The sequence below is a fragment of the Myripristis murdjan genome, chromosome 6 (assembly GCF_902150065.1).
Source record: "Myripristis murdjan chromosome 6, fMyrMur1.1, whole genome shotgun sequence".
NCBI lineage: Eukaryota > Metazoa > Chordata > Actinopteri > Holocentriformes > Holocentridae > Myripristis > Myripristis murdjan.
In genome coordinates this window covers 30,418,376-30,442,992 of record NC_043985.1, presented here as the reverse complement: position 1 = coordinate 30,442,992, position 24,617 = coordinate 30,418,376, and the positions used below count along the sequence as shown (strand labels likewise).

The following is a 24,617-nucleotide window of genomic DNA, read 5'->3' as shown; positions in this document are numbered from 1 at the left end:
AGGGCTGTGTGCCCAGGGCCGTAGCAAGGAATTATGTGTCCCGTGCACAGGAGGGGACAAGCCCCCCCTGCCCCGTTTGCAGATTTGCAGACAGTTTGCAATCACGTAAGTCACGTATTAATACATCTATGCATCACAGCTGAGTGGGATCACTTTTTTTTTGTGTGTGAACATCTGTGTCTCCCCATCTCCTCCACACATGCATTTACCGTCAGTCTCATCAGCACGGAAAAATACTGTCCAGATTTTTTTTTTTCCCCATTTGTTTCAGACACCACAGTTGCTGCGTCATTTTGTCAAGAGAAATTTTGTTTGCAGTTTGTAGATTTCAACCAAACCCTGTTTCCAAACCAGAGCTGGATCAAAAGTATTAAAATAAGATTCTAGATATTTATTTGAGGATTACAAAAGTCATCGCAGTCCAGACACTTTGGGCAGTAGCTCTTATTCCCCGCTCTGTTTCGACGGCAGGTAATCTCACTGAGAAATAAAAACCTCGCAAACTTATTTTCACATCCATATTTTTTTTAATTATTTTTCATTATCATTCTGGTTGTACACACAGTAAATGAACTTCGATGTCAATGAACAGAATTCAGACTTGGCGTCCGGTTTTTATAAAATACCAAATGTTCTGTCTGAGTCGTGTGAGATTCAGCAGCTCATCTCAACAACTTTAATAACGGTCACAGATTTGTGTAAAGCGTTCTGCTGCAGCGAAGCTCTCAGCGGACCTAACCCTTTCCTGTTGCACCAAACTGTATGTATGCTTATTGCCTTTTTCAGTGGACATGCTTGACAGATCTACTTATTTCTTCATACACAAAGTATTCAAAATATAAAACACCACATTTCAATGGATTTGATTCACAAGTTTTAATGAAGTATAACTCGCCCATTTCCAGAAATGGGATTAAAATGTACTGAATCCACAAAAAAATAATTATTTCGAGGGGCGTGAGGGAGATGGGGAACAGAACATATGATCCAAGAAGACAGACAATACACAGCGTTAATATGAGTTTATCGTTACACTGAAATGAAGCTGTCCATTATAAATTACAACAATCTGATAATGACAATCATTCATTCTTCCATTCAATCATCCCAATGAATTAAAAAAAAAGGGTGAAATTGAAAAGCCACACAGACCTCTGGATAAAAGTATTCACTTGCTTTTCTAGCTTAAAAAAAAAAAGAAAAAAAAAAAAAGAGGATGTGATATGTCCACCTGAGTTTGGGTGAGATAAACTACCCAGCATCCTCTGCTCTCTCTCTCTCTCTCAGTAACAACGCATTACCACGGCAGTGACCGTGCATGGCACTGGGCTGGGCTTACCAAACGTGTACTGTAGCACACAGATCATTTCTAACCATTTACTTACAATGTGGAGAGAAAAAAAAAAAAAAAAAACACATAACATCTTGTTGGTTAATTTAGCCTGTTACATCAGACCTGGACCTGGACCAGAAAATTAAATTTGCATGACGCTGTGAGACCCTCGCTCGATGACTCAGCCATGTTTAGGCTGCATTCAAAATTCACATAAGACGCTTTGAACACGCACATATCGCCTTTGCCCCCTTCTGCTTGCAGTGGAGCCAATCCAAAGTTAGATAGAAGAAGTTTTATCTTGTTTTTTGGCAAATGAGGGAGACAAATCTGCAGCCAGCAAGCATTACACAGCTTTTGTTCACAATGCAGATGCGATCTTTCTGGTTTCGGCTTTAACAAGGTTACGTTTTCCGGGACACTCCCAGAAAACTAAAACAGTCTGTTCCACTGTAAGTGACTGGCTCAAAGATGATCATGATGAGCTTCAGCAGGGTTGGGCTGTGGACGTTTGCAGCCATTTGTTCTGGGCATGTTGTTCTGGGCAACATGATAAACAGGAAATGGGAGGAAAGTGGGACAACAGAACAAAGTCAGAAACAAGAGTGTGGAAAAATAAATAAAACCCTGAAGAAAAAAAAAAAAAAGAACTCATCCTTGTGTTTTGAGAAACCCAACCACCTGCTGTTCTCTGTACGTCAGGGAAATGAAAATGACTGTTAAGACGGCCGTGATGCCGTGTTAGCTTGTTGCCATGCTCAATGACACGCATACATATATACATACATACTGTACAATGATGCAGGTCAGATGCATTCTCAAAATGTATGTACAAGGAGATTCCTTTTACACAGGAGATCCAGACAGAAGTCAAAGACAGGCTCGGTGGGAGATGAGGCACAATGTTAAAACAGTTTTTTTTTTTTTTTTTAACTTCTATTTTTTTTTTCTTGGTTTTCATGTTTATATTAACTTGCACGAAAGCAAGTGGTAAGAAAATGTTTGAATAGCACATTTATGATAATTATAACACAGATGCTTTCAGATGCGACTCGACCAGAACAGGACTAAGGAGCGGTGCGCCTGTGTTGCCAACATGAGCCTGTATCAGGGACAGTTGTACAACCTTTGTTTTTTAACTCTCTGCTCCTGGGAGGCCGAGGGAGAAAATGTGTTTCTTGTGTTGGGATCCAAGCTTATGAAACACTACTCTGGCCCGCGACAGACACTGGATCCCAAACCACATCGGCTCACTCCGGAGGGGCCACAAGTCGGCGTCGAAGCGCTAGGCCCCATTTCCAAAAGGGAGAAATGTCACTTTTTGAGTCGGGCTGAAAGAGAGCTTTAGTCAAAGTGATATTTCTTTCTTTTACAGCTTAAACAAGCAGAGGCAAAATCTAGCAGGATACCAAAGCCAGATTCCCAATCAGATTTGGTTTACGCCATAAAAATACCTCCTCTACCACAGAGCTCTCTTCCAGCCCTAAAATGAAAAGTCTTTGTGTTTTATTCCACTTGGGTGAGTAGCGCCTTTGTTTTTAATGCAGTTTCTGTGGATCTAGCATCGACACCCAGAGCAGTTCAAAGGTTTGGCTACGTTCAGCCCAGCTGTCTCCAGCACAGAGCAGAAGCAGGGTTAGAGAAACACACACACCTGCATACTTGCAGAATAAGCCTTGTATATATATATATTATTTTTTTTAAAAGCTGCAATACTGAGTGGTTTGCAATTAAAAATGACAAAAAAATAAAGAAAAATATTCCAGTGATTCAGTGTTTATGAGTTGTAAGATGTGATGACGTCTCCTCCTGCATTTGAATCTGATCAGAACCAGGGAGGATTTGTTAGGAGACTTTCAGCTTTGTCTGTGCCGAGCCAGACCTCATGGTTTTTCCTTTTGCTTCAGTTAACAATGACACAACAGAATAAGAACACACACTATTTACAACATTTGTACATCAACATCAACTCCCTAAGGATCAGGGCCCATACACATAAAGCCTCAGAACAGCAACACTGATCAGATGGTGATTTCTTTGTCTAAATTCTGTCATAAAACTGACCTGCAGCATCACTTCATGCTGCCGTGCAACAATACGGCAAATTAAATAGTGTGAGGTGGAAACCTTGAAAGTTTGAGTTAGTCTGCTGTTTTTCTTGAGTCACTTGTGACACAATTAAAAAGCTTGAGAGAAATATTTTCAAAGCTTTGTCAGTGTGTCAAGTGATATCCACCGGTTGCCATGACTGAGATGAAAAAACACCAAATGCCGAGGTATTTTTAACAAGACATTTCACAGAAAACGCTGAACACTTTCCAAACCCTGCAGAACAAAGCATCAAATCTGCTTTGATGCTTCGTTCAAACACCACATTTCCCTCCTTTTAATTTTTGAATGTTTCACTTTTTCTTCCCACAGTGCAGTGGCACCTTAACTACTGAATTTTATTGTGACTATTTTTCCACTGTCAGCATCTGTCATTCTGCTGTCTACTATACAAACAGCACACATTAGACACTGCGGCTCGTGTCTGCCTCTGCATCAACCATTTTCAAATGCAACCTAATGAGCTTGTTAAGTTAAACCTGGAGCTACCTATTGGTTTGAATATAGTTGATGGAAAGGTGGACACAGAAACCACAAAGTCGAAGTAGTAATTTGTCTCTGATCAGGCCTGATAATCAACGTTGCGTCATGTATGCGGGCCCTGAGTCGAACCCTGATGAATTTACACATGCTGTTACAAACAATCATAACTCAGCTATAGCGACAAAATAACAGCACAACCCATATGGCATCCGTATCCAGGAGCAATAATAAAAAAAGAGAATTAATACAAATAATTTATTCAATTGCATGTGTTTAAAAGATTTTAAAAGATATCAGAGATTAGGGGCGAGACTGCAGTCTCATGTCATGATGAGGGAATGAATGATGCTCTTCCTGATTCATACAACAGGTTAAAAAATACCACTGGATCCACAGAAAAAACAATGTTAATCCTTTAAGTTACGGCTCTCCAATGTCCACAATCAGTGTGCAGTTAGACAGCATGAAAACCTACGACCTGTAAAAGGTTATTATCCAGAAACTGCTGCATAATTGTGAGACTGTTCCACTATTTATTTTTGTTGAGCTGTAACCAATCTATCTGAGCAGGGAATAATTCAGTCACGATCAGATGAAGGATAAGCTGACCAAGAGACTAAGCAAAGTCGGATACTGTTGTTTTTAATTTCTGCCTAATTACAGCAACCGATTACAGAGAAGGGGAGCCTAATTTAAAGGCCAAGTAATGACTTTGATGGGCAGAGCTGGGACATGAAATACATGAGAGAGGAGAGAGGCAACACTGTCTTCTCTCCGCAGGACAGATTCAGATGAGAAATAACAGCGGTAATGTTAGCAGATCAAACAAAATCATTTTGAAAACATCTTTGGCTATAGCATTTGGCAATTCAACAAAGAAATAAATGCAGAAATGATTGAAAGAAGAATTGCAATGAATCAATCGGACACAGAGATCAGGAAAGCGCGGTGGAAAGAGGGAGGCGGGGAGGGTATAACAGAGAGGAGGACAGGGTACCTCGCCTCTTTCCTAAGCGATGGATAACACACACATGCACGTCTGTCTCTCCAAAACGACTTCACAAATCCGTCTCTGAGGGTCGGGCACAGTCAACCAATCAAGTAAAAAGGTGTGTATTAGTGCAAATGTAAAAATTAGAAAACAAAACAAAATCTCCCAGAACAAAATGAGAATGGTCATGATGTGAGTAACTGGAGGGGTGGGGGGTGTAAAAGGAAAACAGAGTGTGTGCCGAGCCCCCGCCCCTCACAACATGCAGGAAAAGATTCTCTCAAACAAACAAAATACAAAGTGGCCAGTTTGTGCTTCTAATAGTTTGTCTTCTCATTTAAAAACATCTGCCAAGTTCATGCAATTCCTTGTCTGTGCATGCCTGCATGTTTCCATGCATTTCTGTTTGTGTGTGTCTGTGTGTGTCTGTGTGTGTGTGTGTGTGTGTTCCACTTATAGGGTATATAAGCTGAGCCAGCGTTCATGTATGAGAAATACATGAGTACAAAGTAGTGGGAGGGATTGAAATGCGTTTAGTGTGCGTGTATGCTGAAACATCGATAAAAAAACAAAAACAGACAGCAGTGTCGTGCATGCAGATGCTTGTTTACGTCAGCGAGTGTGTGTGTTGTTGTTTGTGCATGTGTGTGTAAAGCAGCGGTGAGCAGTGACCAGACAGACGAATGTCTGCAGCTGCAAATATGAACAGCTTTGGGTTAATAAATGCTCTGCTGCTGAAGACCTGCGTTATGTGTATGCTTGTCGTTGTGTGTGTGTGTTTGTGTGTGTGCGCGCGTATGTGTGTGTGTGAGAGAGAGAGCGTGCACCACTGAAGTAAGTCTGAGGGGAGAGGGAGTAGGAGAGATTAAGTGAGGGTGGGGCTGGCTCGGTATGGGATTATTCTACTCTGAGAGGCTTCAGGTTCACATCTGGTTTGGCCGGCCTGGCTTTTAGGTGCATTAAATTTTGGGCCGTGTTTTACTCTGAGCCCTGCGGTGCGTTTGGTTCTGCCTCAGTCTGGTTTCGTCCTGTGTCCCTCTGGTTTTGGTTACAGGTCCTCTCCAGGCTCTGTTGTGGCTCTTGGCTGGACGGGGCTGGTTTGGTTCTTGGGCTGAGTTTGGACTCGTCTGCTTGTGAAGTTGGAAGACCGGTGGTGGTTGTGGCTGGACTGGCAGTGTGGTTAGTTGCTGTGTATTCGGTGGAGTCTTCTCACAGAACTTGGCCATTACAGTTTTCAGCGGAGACCATATTGGCTCCACAGACTCCACATCTGCCCACTGCTGGAAACATGGCATCTGAACTACAGCCTGGCCAAACTCTCCATCGGTATCACTAGATAGTCCGAACAGGGAATCGCCAGGTTCTATTAGGATGCAGGTTCTTCACCATGTCAATTTGCAGCATCACCATACAACATTATAAGCCACTGGGTAATTTCACCAGGAGTTTCACTGAATTCCCTAAATGCTCCGGCTATGTACCCATCTTATTAAATCCTGGGACGATCCTGGGGTGAACTACGTTGGGTTGACAGCAGGTCTCAGAACACCACAATAAGTTGTGATTTGCTCACTGGTTAGTACTTGATTCATGCGAGGCCTGATTTGGTAGATTCTGGGTCATATCTTAGGGTCTGGATGTTTTTATGCTCAGTAAGTAGTACTTGGACTTGGGGAAAGAATATAATTGTGGTTCTGGGTTACGTCCGCTTGGACGAGAATCTGGCCGGGCCTGCGGGAGCTTTGCTCTGGGCTACAAGTTCAGTCGGTAGAAGCGCTGGATTCAAGCCGGGCCAGAATGGGTTTGGTTCTGGTGGGTGACACGCATTCAGTGGGCACTGCTGCTAGACTCGGGTCGGGCTTGGCTGGCAGTCCGCGGAGCACCATAGAGGGTCACCGATGCTATGTGGTTATTCTGCATTACCTGGGGAAGGGGAACAGAAAGAGCGTGTCTGTGTGTTAAGGTTTCTGCAGTACCTACAGCGTTTGCGGTGCAGCGCGTCTGTGCAGCGAGTACAGAGCTCAGCAGAGGGTCTGTATCAAGCCCCTTGCACTACTCAAAAAACAAAACTCTGTGGAGGCCACCCACGCCCCAGGCACTTCTGCGGCTGTGTTAATGGTTGCTTTGTTGGTTGGTTATTAGGGACGTAGGCCAGAACAGCTGACAACTCTTCCTCCCTGTTCATCTGTCATACATCCATTCCTACATTCTTTATAAAAATAAATAAATAAATAAATAAATAACAGTCTAACACTCAAGATCAAATAAAAGTTGAGTTAAGTTGATGAGAACTGTGATTAGCCTGATATGATATTTATAGAGATTTAACACAGAAATAAAAAACAAGCCGATGCACATACTAATGCTGTAGTGACAATGATGGTGATGATGAAGTTTTTTGTTCAGGAGCTTAAATGTCTCGTTATACAGGGACTATAAGGCCTTTAAAATAGTAGAGTGAGTCTGTGACAAACCATAAGTGACATGAGAAACTATCGTGGAATAAAAGTACATCTGGGCAGCTTCTGTTGACACTGAGTTCCTGACGTATCTAAAACTGGACAGACCAAGTTTAATTTTGTTACACACCTTTTTGGCATAACCTTTAAGAGAGAGCTGTGGATCTAGCACAGAGCAGATTGATATAGTGAAACATATGTATACAGTTTTTGCATATACAGTACAGGCCAAAAGTTTGGACACACCTTCTCATTCAATGCGTTTTCTTTATTTTCATGACTATTTACATTGTAGATTCTAACTGAAGGAATCAAAACTATGAATGAACACATGTGGAGTTATGTACTTAACAAAAAAAGGTGAAATAACTGAAAACATGTTTTATATTCTAGTTTCTTCAAAATAGCCACCCTTTGCTCTGATTACTGCTTTGCACACTCTTGGCATTCTCTCGATGAGCTTCAAGAGGTAGTCACCTCAAATGGTTTTCCAACAGTCTTGAAGGAGTTCCCAGAGGTGTTTAGCACTTGTTGGCCCCTTTGCCTTCACTCTGCGGTCCAGCTCACCCCAAACCATCTGGATTGGGTTCAGGTCCGGTGACTGTGGAGGCCAGGTCATCTGCCGCAGCACTCCATCACTCTCCTTCTTGGTCAAACAGCCCTTACACAGCCTGGAGGTGTGTTTGGGGTCATTGTCCTGTTGAAAAATAAATGATCGTCCAACTAAACGCAAACCGGATGGGATGGCATGTCGCTGCAGGATGCTGTGGTAGCCATGCTGGTTCAGTGTGCCTTCAATTTTGAATAAATCCCCAACAGTGTCACCAGCAAAACACCCCCACACCATCACACCTCCTCCTCCATGCTTCACAGTGGGAACCAGGCATGTGGAATCCATCTGTTCACCTTTTCTGCGTCTCACAAAGACACGGCAGTTGGAACCAAAGATCTCAAATTTGGACTCATGAGACCAAAGCACAGATTTCCACTGGTCTAATGTCCATTCCTTGTGTTTCTTGGCCCAAACAAATCTCTTCTGCTTGTTGCCTCTCCTTAGCAGTGGTTTCCTAGCAGCTATTTGACCATGAAGGCCTGATTGGCGCAGTCTCCTCTTAACAGCTGTTCTAGAGATGGGTCTGCTGCTAGAACTCTGTGTGGCATTTATCTGGGCTCTGATCTGAGCTGCTGTTAACTTGCGATTTCTGAGGCTGGTGACTCGGATGAACTTGTCCTCAGAAGCAGAGGTGACTCTTGGTCTTCCTTTCCTGGGTCGGTCCTCATGTGTGCCAGTTTCGTTGTAGCGCTTGATGGTTTTTGCGACTCCACTTGGGGACACATTTAAAGTTTTTGCAATTTTCCGGACTGACTGACCTTCATTTCTTAAAGTAATGATGACCACTTGTTTTTCTTTAGTTAGCTGATTGGTTCTTGCCATAATATGAATTTTAACAGTTGTCCAATAGGGCTGTTGGCTGTGCAGTAACCTGACTTCTGCACAACACAACTGATGGTCCCAACCCCATTGATAAAGCAAGAAATTCCATTAATTAACCCTGATAAGGCACACCTGTGAAGTGAAAACCATTTCAGGTGACTACCTCTTGAAGCTCATGGAGAGAATGCCAAGAGTGTGCAAAGCAGTAATCAGAGCAAAGGGTGGCTATTTTGAAGAAACTAGAATATAAAACATGTTTTCAGTTATTTCACCTTTTTTTGTTAAGTACATAACTCCACGTGTTCATTCATAGTTTTGATGCCTTCAGTGAGAATCTACAATGTAAATAGTCATGAAAATAAAGAAAACGCATTGAATGAGAAGGTGTGTCCAAACTTTTGGCCTGTACTGTATGTCTTGTAACTATTTCTTGTACTTGCACTGTAGTAGCGACCGAGTCCACAGAGTAATTATTCATAACGTCTACTGTTTCAGCTATGTCCTGAAAAAATAATGTAATTTACCTTAACATCTAATGGCTTTGATGTTTAATTATTTTGGCCAATTAACTCTTACATCTGGGTCCATATTTTTTTAGAGTTACCTTTAGACTGTTCAGTTATGGTAAACAAAAGTTTGCCTTAACTTTCACTAAAGTTCTTTCATAACACTATTCCTCAGTGTGATAAAGATCTGTCTGTCATGATTTAGTTTTGACATTAAGGCTGTGAGGCTGTGCTCCTCCATACACTAGAGGTGTAAAAATAGCAGTGGTGCATAAAGTCATCTCATATGATCCTGTCCACATTCTTCTGACCGCACACGGAGATCAGATCCACAATCTGAACTTTGATCCATGAATGACTTTTCTTGGTTCCCGCAAGTCGTGATGATGTTACTGCTGCAGGAGGTTAATGTAATTCTGGCGACTGATTCTAGAAAAATCTCATCCTGTGAACCGACTTTTTAAAAAAAAAATGTCCTGAAAACTAATCTTCTGTACAGAAAGAAAGTTGTCAAACCTCAAAGATCATCCTCTGCAGTCCAAAGCAGAAGGTGGAGCCGAACGGGTTGGTGTTATTGGCTGATGATGACCTGTCAATACACACCAATATAAGACAGTGTCAGAGTGTTTGTGCATTTGGGTAACATATATCTATATATCTGTAAATATATCTATAAATTAATCAATCAGTCAATCTATATGTATCCATATGCATCCATGTCTATATATGAAAAAGTCAGTGTCCTTCAGAAACCTTGTTGCTCCTGTTTTGTCGTTTTCAAAGTGACAGTGGTACTGAAGGAAATGTAAAATGAACCTTAGTGGGTTCTCCCAAAATAAAGCTTGCATCAGTTTGAACTCATTGAACTCAGTGAAATCATTCTCACACTCTGCTCTGAATCATACTGTGGTATGGAACTAAATACATAAGTGTGCAGTATTTACTGAAAATTGCCACTTTAGTCTATTTTTCATCTTTTTCTTCTGTTTTCCATTTAGTCAAGAAAATTATAGCCCACGGAAACCAAACAGGGATACTGTATGTGTTGGCCTAATGTTTTTTATTCTTCCAAACAAATGACACAGCTACAATTTTCTGACACTTGGTGCTCTGTGTTCAACAGCGGGCATGCTGATAAATAACCTTTGAGTTGCATTAAGAGATGCTGGGTAATGCATATGTAGAGCAGAGTGGTAACAGAGAATTTTTCTAATTAGTATGCAAATCAGTGCCTGTCACTACTCTTAATGGATGTGAGATCTACCTCCACATATTACTCATCGGACAGCACTGAACATACAGTGTGTATCTCTGATTTTTAAAATTTTTTTACAGCCATAAAGTTTCCTGACACATTTCTCACATTCACATAAAACGTGACAATTACAATGGTTTGAAAATGAGGGCCTCTGGAAATATTTCATAACCCTGAGACCAAGGCAATGAATGTCTGTGGGGTAATTATCCTGCTTTTACAACAATCCCAAGAAAATGATTTTTGTGAAACTGAGGCTTCTGCAGGACACTAACAATTCTCAACATAACTCAAGATCATGTCGCAATGTGTGTGTGGCCAGTGTAGGACAATACATGTGTGTGTGTGTGTGTGTTTTACCTGTGGAGCACCACAGGTTTTTCCATGGGATGTCCCAGCAGTTCTTGAATCTGATCCCACTGAGAGAGAAACAAACGTTAAGAAGCTGAGGCTGTTTTAAGCCTTCAGTGATTCACTTCTCACTTTCTACAACTACAAACCCCCTAATTGTAAAATAATTATGCATTCTATAAAAGTTTGGCTGGAGAATTATGAAGCTACAAAGAAAAAGAACAGGATATAACTGTGGGACAGGAGGGAAAAGCAATGACTTTACAAATTAACAGGAAATTAACAGGTTTTGCATCATTCCTGTGCAGTCACACTGTGAGCAACATCATCAATAAGTTTAATTTCCTGCAGTGGATCGACCAGAGAAATGCATCAACACTCAACACGGCTCGTCACCACGGCTGAAATCTTCATGGTCATCAGCCGTCCACAGAAAATCTGACTTGTGTGCTTGTTTCCTTTCTGATGTGATTATGCTTCATGATTAGTAACTGACCCAACCTGCCAAGTTCAACACTGATGAGAAGCTGCTCATAGCCATTAAAGCTTCCCAGGTCTCTACAGCTTTGATCTGAAACACTGCAGGACTAATGGCCTCATCGACAACAGAATGGTAGCCATTGTTGGAGATGATGGTAGAATCTGCCATGTGAATTTAAATTCATTTGTAATGCCCTTAACCGCAGTCAAAAAGTCTTAATTCACATTACATAACACTCACTTTATGAAACAATGAATGAAAACTAAAGCAATGTTATTGACTTATGTGTATTTTTTGTTAATTTTAGAGTGACCGCCTAAAACGAGTCACTCACAGTGTGAATGCAGCACTGCCTGATATCCTAACAAATAAAAGAAAACAACTCTTATCTCTGCATTCCCTGTCTGGGAAGTATTATGGCCTAAATTATTGCAGATAGAAAAGCATTTGATTATGAGCAATTAAAATTGCTTTAATTATTATTAATGTGGTCTATCAACATTGAAACTTGTGCCAATGTTTGTACTTTATGACTGCCAAAAAGACAATATAAAAAAAATAAAATTTGTCATGTTGAACGTCTGAATCTGATTCGACTGATGAAATAATCTAGTTGAATCATTACACCTCTACCACAGCGCCACCTTCTGAATTTAAAAACCACAGCCCAAACCAAACCAACCAACCAAAAGCGGTGCTTTTCTGTCGATGTCTCACCTTGCTGTAGGTGGTTAGGATGCAGTCCTCCCCCTGAGAATCGGCTCCTTCTGACGAGAGTGATCACAGAGGAGAAAGACAAAAACAAATGAGTGGAGGGCAGAGATATGTATCCCATTCTGTTCTCTTTAGACATATCCATGCACTTAAACTGTCTCACTCACCTTTCTTTATGACTAGAGGAATTTTAAAGTCACATCGATGATATCTGTGATGAGGGGGAAAATTCACATTACATTCAAATGACAATGATACAGACAAATATTGCAAGGGAAATTACTGAAAGAAAGAGACTTAATGACATGATGTAAGCCCAGTTATTAGGGGATTAGTTGGGTCAAGATGATGTTGAAATTGTAAGGCCTGATGTGATGGAATAAGAGAGAGTTGCAGACAGAAAGAAAGAAAGCCTGGACACACAAGCCCACTGCTGATTTCTAGAAACAGACACCAGCATCCAAGAAAATGTATTTCACAAACAGACAAGAGGAAAAAAATGAACAGATGGTCAAAAAGACAGAACTCACATGTTGAAGTTGTAATGCCCAGGGTAGTTGGTATGGAGGACAAACTTTTTAACCAGGTGAGTCGTAGAGTCAAACAGGATATCCTGAAAAACACAAACATGCAAAAGTGCTATTGACCAGGTTAGTTACTGAAACAACTCCTCTATCAGTTGGAGGAATTTCCCAGACTTTTTCACGTCACGGAAGACATTTGAAGCAACTTAAAAAAAGAATTATGTAACTGTACTGTAGGTGGGGAGGTAACACTGGTGAGAATGCAGCCTGTAGTCTTCTCAAATGGCCATGTTGAGACACACCTGCTTTAACAAGAGCCTTGTCCTGTCTGTTGATGGCACACTGTTCACATCTCATTGCATGTGACAGATCTGAATGTAACCAGAATGTAACCCGCTGCAGGGCGTCAGGTTCACAGCAGGCAACCCTTTATGCTTCATCACTTCCATGAGTGGTTTTATTCTCTGGCCAAAAAGCACACAAACATGCGGCTGCCAGAGCTCACAACTGTAATTCTGAACGACCGCTAAAATGTCAGTAAATCAGCTAGTTGAATGACAGAAAAATGTTATTAATTTTGAAGTTTTATTACCTGTTTTAGTCATTTATCAAGTGAAAATACCCAAAATTTACTGGTTACTGCTTCACATAAGGTACGATGTGCTTGCTTTTCTCCACTCATATCAAGTTAGCAGTTTTAACCCAGTTCAGGTTATGGTTATTAGCACTGGGCATTTGCCATTTTTTTCTATTTTAGAGACTAAATGATTTATTGATGATCTCAAAATTAATAGCTATAAAACTAATAACTGTTTGTTTGTTTTGTAGCCTGAATCACATCCTGATGACCACATGCTGACCAAGTGATGAGTGCCTTGCTAAAGGGCACTTGGACAACACAGGGGAGAGAGTCTTATTCTTCCACTTCAAGACTGACACCACCAGTGTGGAGATTCAAAACAGATTCAAAACAACCTTTCCAGTCACAAATCAACTATGTGCACAGTAACTCTAAAAATGCACCAATTCACATAAAAGTAACACAGGCAAACAACAGGTATGCAAACTCTGTGTGTGTGTATATGTGTGTGTCTTCAGGGATGCCATTGGCCCAGGCCATCTCTATCCTGCAGAAACACTGCCGCATCATCAAGAATGTCCAGGTGCTATACAGTGAACAGGTAAGATCACTGCACACCTTTTTCTAATTCTCTCTCTCTCTCACTCTCTCTCACTCTCTCACACACACACACACAAAACAAGGCCGAGCTTACGTACCACGCCGAGGGTGAAATAGTTGAAAAAGTAGTCGTTGCATTTTGAAGGAACCTGCTTGTGAGGCGATGGAGAGTGGATCTTCATCTGAAATACACAATAACATGGGATGGTTAAATTCAAATATAGAAGCATATAGTACTCTACATGTGTTCTCCAGCATCTGTAGTTTCTTATGCTGCTGTTGTTGCTGCTGCAAAAAATCTCTGGTAATGCCCCGTCACTTTGTAGGAAAATCAGAATGTAAACAGCTCCACGCAATCACAGGAAAAGTCCACCGAATACATTTTTGTGAAGAAAAAACATGCTAATGTAGTGTGTCAGTAGCAAATAGATTAGATTAGTTTAGGTTAGATGAAACTTAAATGATCAAAGTGGAAAAAATTAAGTCGCCACAGTAACAGAGAATATAATAAATATAAGAATGAGACAGAGTAGTGAAGATAAGACAACAATCACAACTATACATTATATTATATTACAATATATTGAGAACACAAGAAATATGAATGTGTGTATATATAATACATATTTACATGGAGAGAGAGAGAAAGAGAGAGAGAATGTAAATCAGAATTTCTGTACCTTATCCTCAGACTTGTAGAAGGCTTTGTGTGGCGAGCCCAGAGCGCCCAGCACGTCCTGACAGGAGTCTCCAAAATAAATGCTCCTCTCCAGTGACCTCACTTTAGCATCAGTCATTACTCCAGGACCACAACCTACACACCCACACACAATATGGTAACAGTCAACCTCCATATACAGCAGCTGAACGGCATGGCATATAAAAGAAAGCGTTGCTCATTCTTGATTTCCAACAGGGCTGCATAATTCACATGAAAAATTACAATATGTGCTACTTCAGCTGCATGAGACTGCAGTCATTTTGTCTGACCAGTGAGCTCCTTGGGGGAAAAAAAACTCAACAAAGCAAATCCAATGTACTGCAAAAATCTGTCTGCATGCTTCATTGTAATTTATATTACAGGAGCAATATACAGCAAAATAGCAACATGCAATATGATTATTTACATCAAGTGGCTTAAATTTCCTAAATATAGACATAGACACAAAGTACAACCAGGTGCTGACACTGTACAGTAAAATTATTAATTCTTGCCAACTCACAGTCTGCTCAAAACAGCCAAACACTGCAACAGACATATAAAAATACAACACACACTCAAATTCTCACACAAAATCAGTGCCAAGTTAAAACATGGTTTGGCTGAAAAGGCAAGTGCAGTCTTTTATGATGTTTTCTTCCTGTTTTTATTTTTGCGTGTATGTGGGGACAAAAAAAAAAAAACAACAGCATACAGTCCAGATGCAGACATGTGGAAACGGCCCTAAATAAAAACCGACATGGTTGAAAATCCCTGACAAAGGCTGCATGCCAAAACAGGGCTTTACAAATAAATCTCAGTATTTCAACTGCTGCTGGAATTTCCTCTTTTCCAGTTCAGCTGAAGCTCCTGCAGTCTCATCCCATCCTTCAGGAATCACACACACACACACACACACACACACACGGTACCTGCAGTGAGAAGGCGGAGTTTGAGCCCTAGAGGCCCCGCCCCATCTCGCAGGACATCCACACACTCTGCATACACGTTGCCAAGGAAACAAGCCAATGGCATCGCTGGAGCTCTGAGGACACAGACAGAGAGAGAGAGGTGTGTGTGTGAGTGTGTACAACACATTTGTACATCTGCCTGTGTATGTGTGTGTGTGTGTATGTGTGTGTGTGTGTGTGTGTGTGTGTGTGTGTGTTACCTTGTGTCCTGCAGGTTGTTGCCAGTGTAGATGTGCATCCTCTTGACCATGGCGCCGTGAGGAATCTGCAGGGAGGCCAAGCCCATGGCAAAGTTAGGCTGCCAAGGCAAAACAGCTGGGAGTAGTACAGGACGGGTATATACTGTGTGTGTGAGTGTGTGTGTGTGTGTATGTGTGAATGTGCACGTGTGTGTCTTGCATTCTGACACATGCACGACACACATGCTTTTATGCAAGGCTGCAAACACTCTTCCGACACAGATCCTCTTAAGGCTGGGTGATAAAATGCTGTTATTCTGATGTTGTAAAATGTGAAGGGATATCCTCCTGGATTTGGGGGATTGTAATACGCTGATAAATGTTGTATTTTCTCGGTTGAAAAGATTGCATTACAGTAAAGATATGGAGTTTTCTGTTAACTTATTACCCTGTTCTTGCTGCTCTGTTATTTGCTCATTTGTTCATCAAATGCTCAATATTAATGATTGTTTATCAAAACTCTATTGTGTGTAAATTATCTTATTAAAGAACCATGATTCAGTCCATAGTGTCCAATATCGTAACAAGCTACATCGAAATTAATATAATTAAAAGGCATTTGTGGTTTTTCACAATGAAAGCCTGAATATTTGCCTTAATTAGTGTGAGACAGTCCTGTGACTAAAAAAAATCCAACAAAAGTGTGAAGATTCACAGTGTAAAAGCTGTATTTTCACAATAGTTTTTACTTTGGTTCTTAAGCAGACGCTGCTCAGCAAACAGCAGACATGGCTTGTAGAAAATTGCTGTGATCAGTGATGAAGTCTGGCAGTGTGAAGGTCGACATCCCTCAGTGACTGAGCTGAATTTGTCTCTTGGATGCATTTATCAGTTGCTTAAGCAGCAGAGATGCAAAATGGCTGCAGATGGGAGCTGTGTCACCAGGTTAAAGAAAATGGTTGGGTTGGTAAGCTCGATTTTTTTTCTTTGCTGCTGACTCATCTACAGCATCACTGAGATATTGAGATTTAACATAAAATGATAAACATATAGTAAAAACATTATGCCAGCTTTTAAATGTTTATGTTGGCCTAAAAACACATGGCAACATAAAAAATATATAAAAATAGCAGCTTATTGCCCCTGTGCTTAAATTACTGAAAGTATGCAATGGATATAGAATCCCCAACTCACAAAGAATCACCACACACACCAGCTGCCAGGCATCTTAAACACTGATGACGAAATTAGGAAGCAAACAAACTATACTGAGATTCCTTGAGCTTTCACAGACTTGAGATGCAAATATTCTCCAACACAAAACAGCAAATTTAACTAGAATGGATGCACTTACACATCAAGGACTATAAGCAAACACAAGGATCCGGTTCCTACTTCACAGCATCAAACAGTTCACCCTCCATCTTTCTGGATTAAGTGTGGCTAAAGCAAAAAAGATGGGTGTGTTTCTGTTAAATCTATGCAATCTGCTAAGTTGTAAAGAAGCCTGTCTGTGGGATAGGAAGTGAACTGAGGTGAGCCAGATGTCTGAAGGAAGTGCAGAAAGAGACACATCGGTGCATGATTTGTGCTTTTGAGATGCGAGCAGCAGGAGGAAGCAGACGGCAGGGCAGCTGCTTCAAGTCATGCATCAGCCAGGAAATCCACTGCCATTTAAACCTACTGCCACCAGAGAGCCACACAGCTTCTGACACACACACACACACACACACACACACACACACACACACACACACACGTAGACTAATTACACAAGCCTCTCTGCTGCTGCTGTCACCAGGACTGAAATTTTAGCACTACTTAAATACCACTGCAGTGGATTGAATATCACAAACATTCAACAGTTTCACCGAATGTGTTCTGCAACCTGAAGTTTCATTTCAAATCATATTGGACAAGACAGAGAGCTGGAGTCTGGCTCTTCATGCAGGACGGCTGCAGTCGGCTGAAAACATTCAACGGGGTCAAACAGTCCAGTACGCCTTGAACTGAATCCCAGTCCAGCTAAACATATTGACAAAACTGATGCCAGGAGCCAAATATAGAACCATTTCACTTACAGAGGCAAATGCCAACATATCAGAAAACGCTCATGTGAAAAAGTTGCTGCAAAGCTCTCCTGGTCAAGGGTGGTAACACATCGCTTGGTGCTTCTGTAGTATCAATTTTTAAAAATATCACGTTTGGCATTGAAGTCAAAATTCTGATGGCATGTCAACACTATCTGCTTTTATTTTCAGCAATATATCTCTAGAGGCAATGTCTATATAAGCAATATCTCCCAGACTATGGGAGATATTGCTTTCAGCAAACATTAACTAATAGTGAATGCTGCTAAGTCCCTGAACTCTGCTCTTCTTGCTGTAGGAAGCTCTTTCAGATCACATTAACAAGGTAAAAAAAATTAAGTCACAACTGTATGACCAGAATTTGTGCATTACACATTTTCTACATGAAGGGGGTGTAATGTGCACCACAAAAGCAGGTTAACAGAAGGAAAACAGCCACCTGCTGTAAGATTTGGATGGAAACTGTATGTCCACAAAGAGTTTAAGAAATAATGATAAAAATTCACATTTCTGGGCAAAAACTTACTGAGCCTCAGAGGCTAGACAACAACATTCTCACTTCGCATGTGGGCACAGCATTACTAATGATCATTTTAATAATGTTTACTGACACCTGTGAGGAAATTGGAGGTCAGAGGTCAACTGAACTGAACCTGAACTGTCAGGCTCGACTACAGAACAAGCAGCCCTGCAGCTGGTAGGGATTCAGTGTTTAATGACACAGCAGGTTGAACACAGGACCTGAACCTGGCTTGGCCAGCTTCTGATCCACATTGATTTTACGCTGGGAAACATGGACGAAACAACACCTGCACCCTCACGAAACCGTCTGGCAGGCAGCACAGAGACACTCTCACCTCATATTTGGGAGCTTCGTTCCACGAGTCCAGTTGGAAGGAGAAGGACAGGCCTCTGAAGTTGAGATGGAACAACTGCTCTGCAGCATTGTAAACTGCACAAAACACAAGTTAGGAGACATGTATGATTAATGTGTGCATCTAAATAAACCTGCATACACTTAATGAGGTCCAAATGAGAAGTTTGTGAGAGAGCACATTGTGTGTGTGTGTGTGTGTGTGTGTGTGTGTGTGTGTGTGTGTATGAGTGTGTTGTACCTCCAGGGTGAGTAGCTCCAAATGACTGGTCTATTTGCTCTATTGTAGGGGCAATGGCCTGAGAGTTGAAATGGACTCCACTGAAATACAATACACACATACAAACACACAGAGTTACTGTTTCATCTTTTAACTCTCATATAGACTGTCCTGCATTAGTTTCAGGCCTCTGTCCAGACAGCTGAAATGGACTCTCTCACTCACACACACACAGACACACACACAAACACACAGACACACACACACACACACACACACACACACACACACAGTCTGACAAACACATTAACACAGGCAGCCTCCATTACTGTGACAACATTCATTAGAACAAAATCAGCAGCAGCTTTGTGTCTATCTGCTATTTGTATTCTACAGTCTTCTATTTGTCTGGTTTACAGATCCTCCACGTATCGACACCCGTATATGCTGTATTGTGGTGCTTAAACTATTTCTTTATTAAATTAGTCAACTGACAGAAATTACAGCTTTACATATGTGTTGAAATGCGTTGGCTTTTCTCTGTTTCATATCATTACACCTTTAATTTGTTTTTTTTAGGCTGTTGGTCAGACTATGGAAGAAATTTGAAGACACTGCTTTGGGCTCTTTTCACATCCAGTAGGCATTTGTGATTAGTTTATAATTTTATACATTAATGATTAACTGACTAATCAAAAGCAAAAAAATAAAATAAATAAATAAATAAATACATAATCGTTAGGTTAATTGAACATAAAAAAGATAATCGTAACAGCAGCTCATGTACCCATGTCCTGATGTATTTTTCATCCAGGCATTTTATTCAGTTTCGCTCAGCAGGTTTGTATTCACTGTGTGTCAGTCTTCCCTGGGAAAAGTGCCTACTCACCAGTATTTCAACTTGACTTTGCTCAGGTCGTACACTTCGATCACCTGTCACCACACAGAATCAGACAGAGTTATGATATACTGAGGGGAAAAAAATGATATTTTCAAATCACCCTGCTGACTGTCCAAGAGGCATGAGAGATGCAACTGAACAGTAAGTCAGCTATGCTATAATTAGATTAGTTAGTTAGGTGTGATTAAACAAGGAGGCCAGATGAGGAATTTCCAATGTCTTTGCCAATCATCTGGACAAACAGGGCAAGTTTTCCAACTGTGGTGGTGTGCTGCTGCTGCTGCTGATTAACTGCAGAGAAAACACCGCAGTTCTTGCCGGCAGGATCTGGTTAACAACTCCAAACAACCATTCAGATCCACCCAAGTTCAACTTTCTGCCTAAGACTTGACACTGCTCATAGTCAAACCCTCCCCTAAAAGACAGGCTGCCTTTTTAAATGACAGCAAACACACTGGATGTCTCACAGCTGTGGTCTCTGGCTGCTGTTAAAAGCAACTAAAAAAAAAAACAAAACAAAACAAAGCAAAACACTGGTTCCATCTCTCCCCACGGCAGGCTGTCCTTCCCGGACACCACCCGCCAATCAGGCACAACAACCCGGCACGAATCAGCTCTCGTCACCTTGAGTCTCTGGTTTGCGGCATCAAACAGCAGTTTAATTCCATCCTGAGTCAAGTTCAGTATGAGGTCGTGGCTGAGTGGTGTCTGGAGGGGAGAGAGACAAACATAATTAATGAAGAGAGAGGGACAGGCGGATGATACGTGGATAAGCACACACAGCATCAGCTATTTTTGAGCAGGAACGATTACAAGTAGTGAATTGTCTGACAACCAAATTACAGTTACACAAACACTGAAGACAGACAAAAAAGAAAAGCCAAATGCACAGGCTGTGACTGCTCTTGAATCTAGGAGTCTTTTTGTTTTTGTGCCAGCACTGGAAAAGCCTGTATTACTGCCTGAAAAGGGATTCCTTTAGTAGCTAACATTTTTTTCTATGTGTACGTGTGTGTGTGTGTGTGTGAGAGAGAGAGAGAGAGAGAGAGAGAGAGAGAGAGAGAGAGAGAGTGTATTAGAAAAAGGTGTGCAGTGATCTTACCTGTTCACTGTATAGCACCTGGACATTCTTGATGATGCGGCAGTGTTTCTGCAGGATAGAGATGGCCTGGGCCAATGGCATCCCTGAAGACACACACACATATACACACACACTAAGTATGGATACACTTGTACATGAACACATGGTGTGAGGCAGACAACAGCAACTCCTGAAGGGGGGAGGGGGGGTCATATGTGCTTACCTGATAACCACTTATTTACAATTATAGTCATTAATCACTTCATAACTTCTTCACTGTCGGTCACTGGTCCGACAGTTTTCTCACCTGTTACTGTCACTGCACATTATTTCTTCACTGTGAATTATGTCTTACAATAATAACTTTAATAACTGTTGTAGTACTCACTGCCTCACTTTGTTTACTGTCAGGCACTTTATTTTTGTACGGTTTAATCACTTCATCCCAAACAGTCACTTGGTAACTGTTTACTGTTACTGTGACTACACACTGTTTTTTGCACTATGGAACTATTATTCATCTACTGCATTAATCATCTATCCACTGCATCAACAGCGCCTTGCTTATGTTTATAGTGCAGCCATCTCTCCGGGCTATTTTTTAATTTTAATGTTATTTTTATTCTATTATCGTGTTTATCCACCGAACAAACTAATGTTTCAGGATTGCAGGCTAAACAATAGCTTCAGGCCATTGTTTCATTCTCAGGCTATTTTATTGTCTCAGGCTTTTTTATGGTTTGCATTTCTAGTTGTGTATTAATCATATTGTGTATTTATTGTGCTGAGCTACTGGATGCTTAAATTTCCTCTGGGACCAATAAAGTATCTATCTATCTACTTATCATAAGCTTGATCAGTAAACAAGATTATGAGCTTATGAGTGCACATGTAAAGAAAATTTGTGCATGTACGACTACCAATGGCTCATGTCCTCCCTCTCCTCCTCACATGGACATTATTATTCTGACACAGCTGCAATACCCACCTAAGGCAAATTCCCATTGCTCATTTCCAAGTGATCTCTCAGGCACCACTTCCAGATCCAGCATTGGCGAGTAGTAGGGGGGTGGTGGTGGTGGCTCACCTCACCTCAAGACACACTGGGACCCTGTGAGGGGCCCTTTCTCTCTCTCCCGGTCTCCCCTATAACCACAGCTCTGCCTCACAACAGTTTCCAGGCAGCTCCCTTAATTCATAACTCCAAAGAAGGTCATCCACTTAATTCTTACACGATTCCAAAGTCATGGGAGTGAGTTGAAAACAGCTGCTTAAGCTCAGGGCCAAAGTAAAAAAAAACAGGTGGCCACTTTCACCAAGTATTATTGACATTAAAAGGTACCAAAGCAATGAGCACGACACCGGCTACAGTTAGCAATGAATCATCAAGTTGTTATCACAATTTTGGGGGAACACAGTTACCTCAGACAAGGCTGACAGCTCGCAGACAAAAACAGGTTACGCAACTTGCCAGCAAACTTAAAAACGCACAAGGCCAGCTGAACGCAAATCTATTGCTCGTTTTCGTGTATTAAAATATTAATAATAATAATAATAATAATAATAATAATAATACGACAAAGCTAAACTCTCATGAAATGTAAGCTAAGGTTACTGTTGGGTCAAATCTCTCTTAGTCTGTTACAGCCTTAATAAAATGCCTCATCCACTTACAGGTCAACAAGTGCACAGGATCCAGTGACAAACAGGGAAATACACAGGCACAGAGATAATAATTGCTCCGGATTCGACACGGTCTTCCCCGTTAGGTAACGTTATCTGTCACATCAAAGCCCAAACAACAAGATTTTCTGTTTCTGTTCGCTGCGGCTAACGGTTAGCTCGGGAGCTAGCTGCCCTTTGCGTTAACGGTGCTGCGGTTTACATATAAATAGAAAAAAAAAAGCCTAGGTTCAACACAAGGTAAACAAATGATACTGCGAAACGGACAGGCACGACATAAACAAAGAGAGCACGTCAAGCCGTTTGCTGTGTCTCTGCTGTTTTTCTTTCTTTCTTTCTTTCTTCCTTCCTTCCACGGAGGACTGGAGCTCCGGAGCTAACTGAGCTGCTTTCTGCCGCTACGCTGATTCAAAATCCTCCGCGACGTCGCCGCTTCGCCCGTGGCTCATAACCCCGTTCAGGAGGTAAAATGCCCGCCGGCCGAGTTCCTTTGCTTGGGTTTTAATGCGTCTTCAATGTCAAAGAGCCGATAAGAGCAACACACAGTGTCCAAACAACAGCAACTTCAAGCATCAACAACAGCCAGCCAGCATCAGCTGATAATTCAACTTCCTGTGTGCGAAGCCACGCTCCGGGGCTGACGTGATGACGTTCATGTCAGCTGACCCGTGCGTTCTCTTTATACAAAAATTAAAAAATAAAAAATAAAAAAGTAGAATAAAATAAAATAAATTAGGAATATTTCATACTAAAATACCACAGTATTATTTGTGCTTGTAAAACAAAATAAAATAAAATAAAATAAGGAATATTTTATACTAAAATACCACAGTATTACTGGTGCATGTAAAATAAAATAAAATAAAATAAAATGAAATGAAATGAAATGAAATGAAATGAAAGAAGGCGCAGGGCATTCAGAGTTTTTTTTTTTTTACTTGGGATTTTACTGCAGTATTATGCCAAGCAATACCTCCCACTTAGTGGTTGGTGGCCAATCTGACTGTTAATCTGAAGTATAAATAAGATCTTTTTTTAAAAAAAAATTGCTTATTCTTGCTGTAGCCATTCACTTTTCACACACAAGATGCCATAATGTCATAAACGGCATCAGTATGAATTATTATCATGGACTTATTAAGATAAGATTAGATAAGATATTCCTTTATTAGTCCCACAGTGGGGAAATTTCCAGCATTACAGCAGCAAAGTGGATAGCAAAATATGAAGCATAATAAATAAATAGCAACAAGCAATATAAATACTATAAACAAGGAATATAGTACGATTTAAACAACAGAATTACACAATAAAGTGAACAATATGGCTGCACAGAGACATCCACTGACAGGCTGCTCCACTCTTCATTCCTGCGTCATCACGCCTGTGTGAGGCCCTCTGACACTGGAACTGAGCATCAAAGCATGTGAACTTCACTGGGGATCATAAAGTGTGTGGCCTCTGGCTGCCACAGAGCTGAGGACCTGGAGACAGAGGGAAGCCATCACTTTGTATTTTACTATTTTCTAATACCAGACATTGGATCTGAAAATCATCGCAGGACCAAAACATTTGCCCTGTGCCTTTTTTCTGAGCACTTTTTCAACTAAATCTAAAAAGCAACTGTGGTCCTTTAAAATATACCAGTTAGGATGGACAATATATTTTATTTTTACTTCATCATTTTGTTTTTCCCTTCTCCCTCCCATGACCTGTTATGTGTTGTTATTACTGGAATTTATTTATTTATGTTTCCCCTTATTTTTGTGTCAATGGCATTGCTAATAGTGTTGTGATATATAAAGGACTTTTTTTGTTTTGTTATTGAAACTGAGTATTTCAATAAATTTTCATGTCATGGTCCTAAATAATAACAATAATCATCTTTCTTTCAACTTGCCTCAGTGTGTCTATTTTAGTGTGCAGTTTCCAATTTATGTACTTTCCAGATGCTTTCTGGTGATATATTGTTTAAATATCAGACAGCAAATCATTTATAATGACAAGTTCGAAGATAAAAAAAAAGTTGATTTCACATGACTCAAGCTGAATTAAGAGTTTTTTTTTTTTTTTTTTTTTTTTTAGATCAACTGCATG

The 24,617-nt window shown here is 40.8% G+C and overlaps 1 protein-coding gene across 2 annotated transcripts; it reads right to left on the bottom strand.

Annotated features, from left to right (window-relative positions):
* Positions 1-857: 857 nt before the first annotated feature.
* phaf1 (phagosome assembly factor 1) lies at positions 858-23,113 on the bottom strand. 2 transcript variants are annotated; one of them, XM_030053298.1, is made up of 16 exons: positions 21,826-23,113; positions 20,859-20,941; positions 20,381-20,464; positions 19,745-19,788; positions 18,877-18,956; positions 18,619-18,713; positions 15,693-15,757; positions 15,454-15,566; positions 14,502-14,635; positions 13,920-14,003; positions 12,648-12,730; positions 12,285-12,328; positions 12,121-12,170; positions 10,932-10,990; positions 9,833-9,905; positions 858-6,839 (listed from the first exon to the last, which is right to left on the bottom strand). In XM_030053298.1, exons 1-16 carry the CDS (start codon positions 21,887-21,889, stop codon positions 6,744-6,746), a joined length of 1,251 nt encoding a protein of 416 aa, XP_029909158.1. In that variant the 5' UTR covers positions 21,890-23,113; the 3' UTR covers positions 858-6,743. The 2 variants fall into 2 exon arrangements, with proteins under 2 accessions (XP_029909158.1, XP_029909159.1); XM_030053299.1 differs by having other exon boundaries at positions 12,121-12,167.
* Positions 23,114-24,617: the final 1,504 nt, after the last annotated feature.

Excerpts from the sequence above, each read along its gene's own strand:
- phaf1 (XM_030053298.1), bottom strand. The coding sequence starts at position 21,889 with ATGCTGGATCTGGAAGTGGTGCCTGAGAGATCACTTGGAAATGAGCAA. Across the intron at positions 18,714-18,876 it reads TGGAGCTACTCACCCTGGAG|TTTACAATGCTGCAGAGCAG; the intron begins GTACAACACACT and ends TGTTTTGTGCAG. Across the intron at positions 15,567-15,692 it reads AACAACCTGCAGGACACAAG|AGCTCCAGCGATGCCATTGG; the intron begins GTAACACACACA and ends CTGTGTCCTCAG.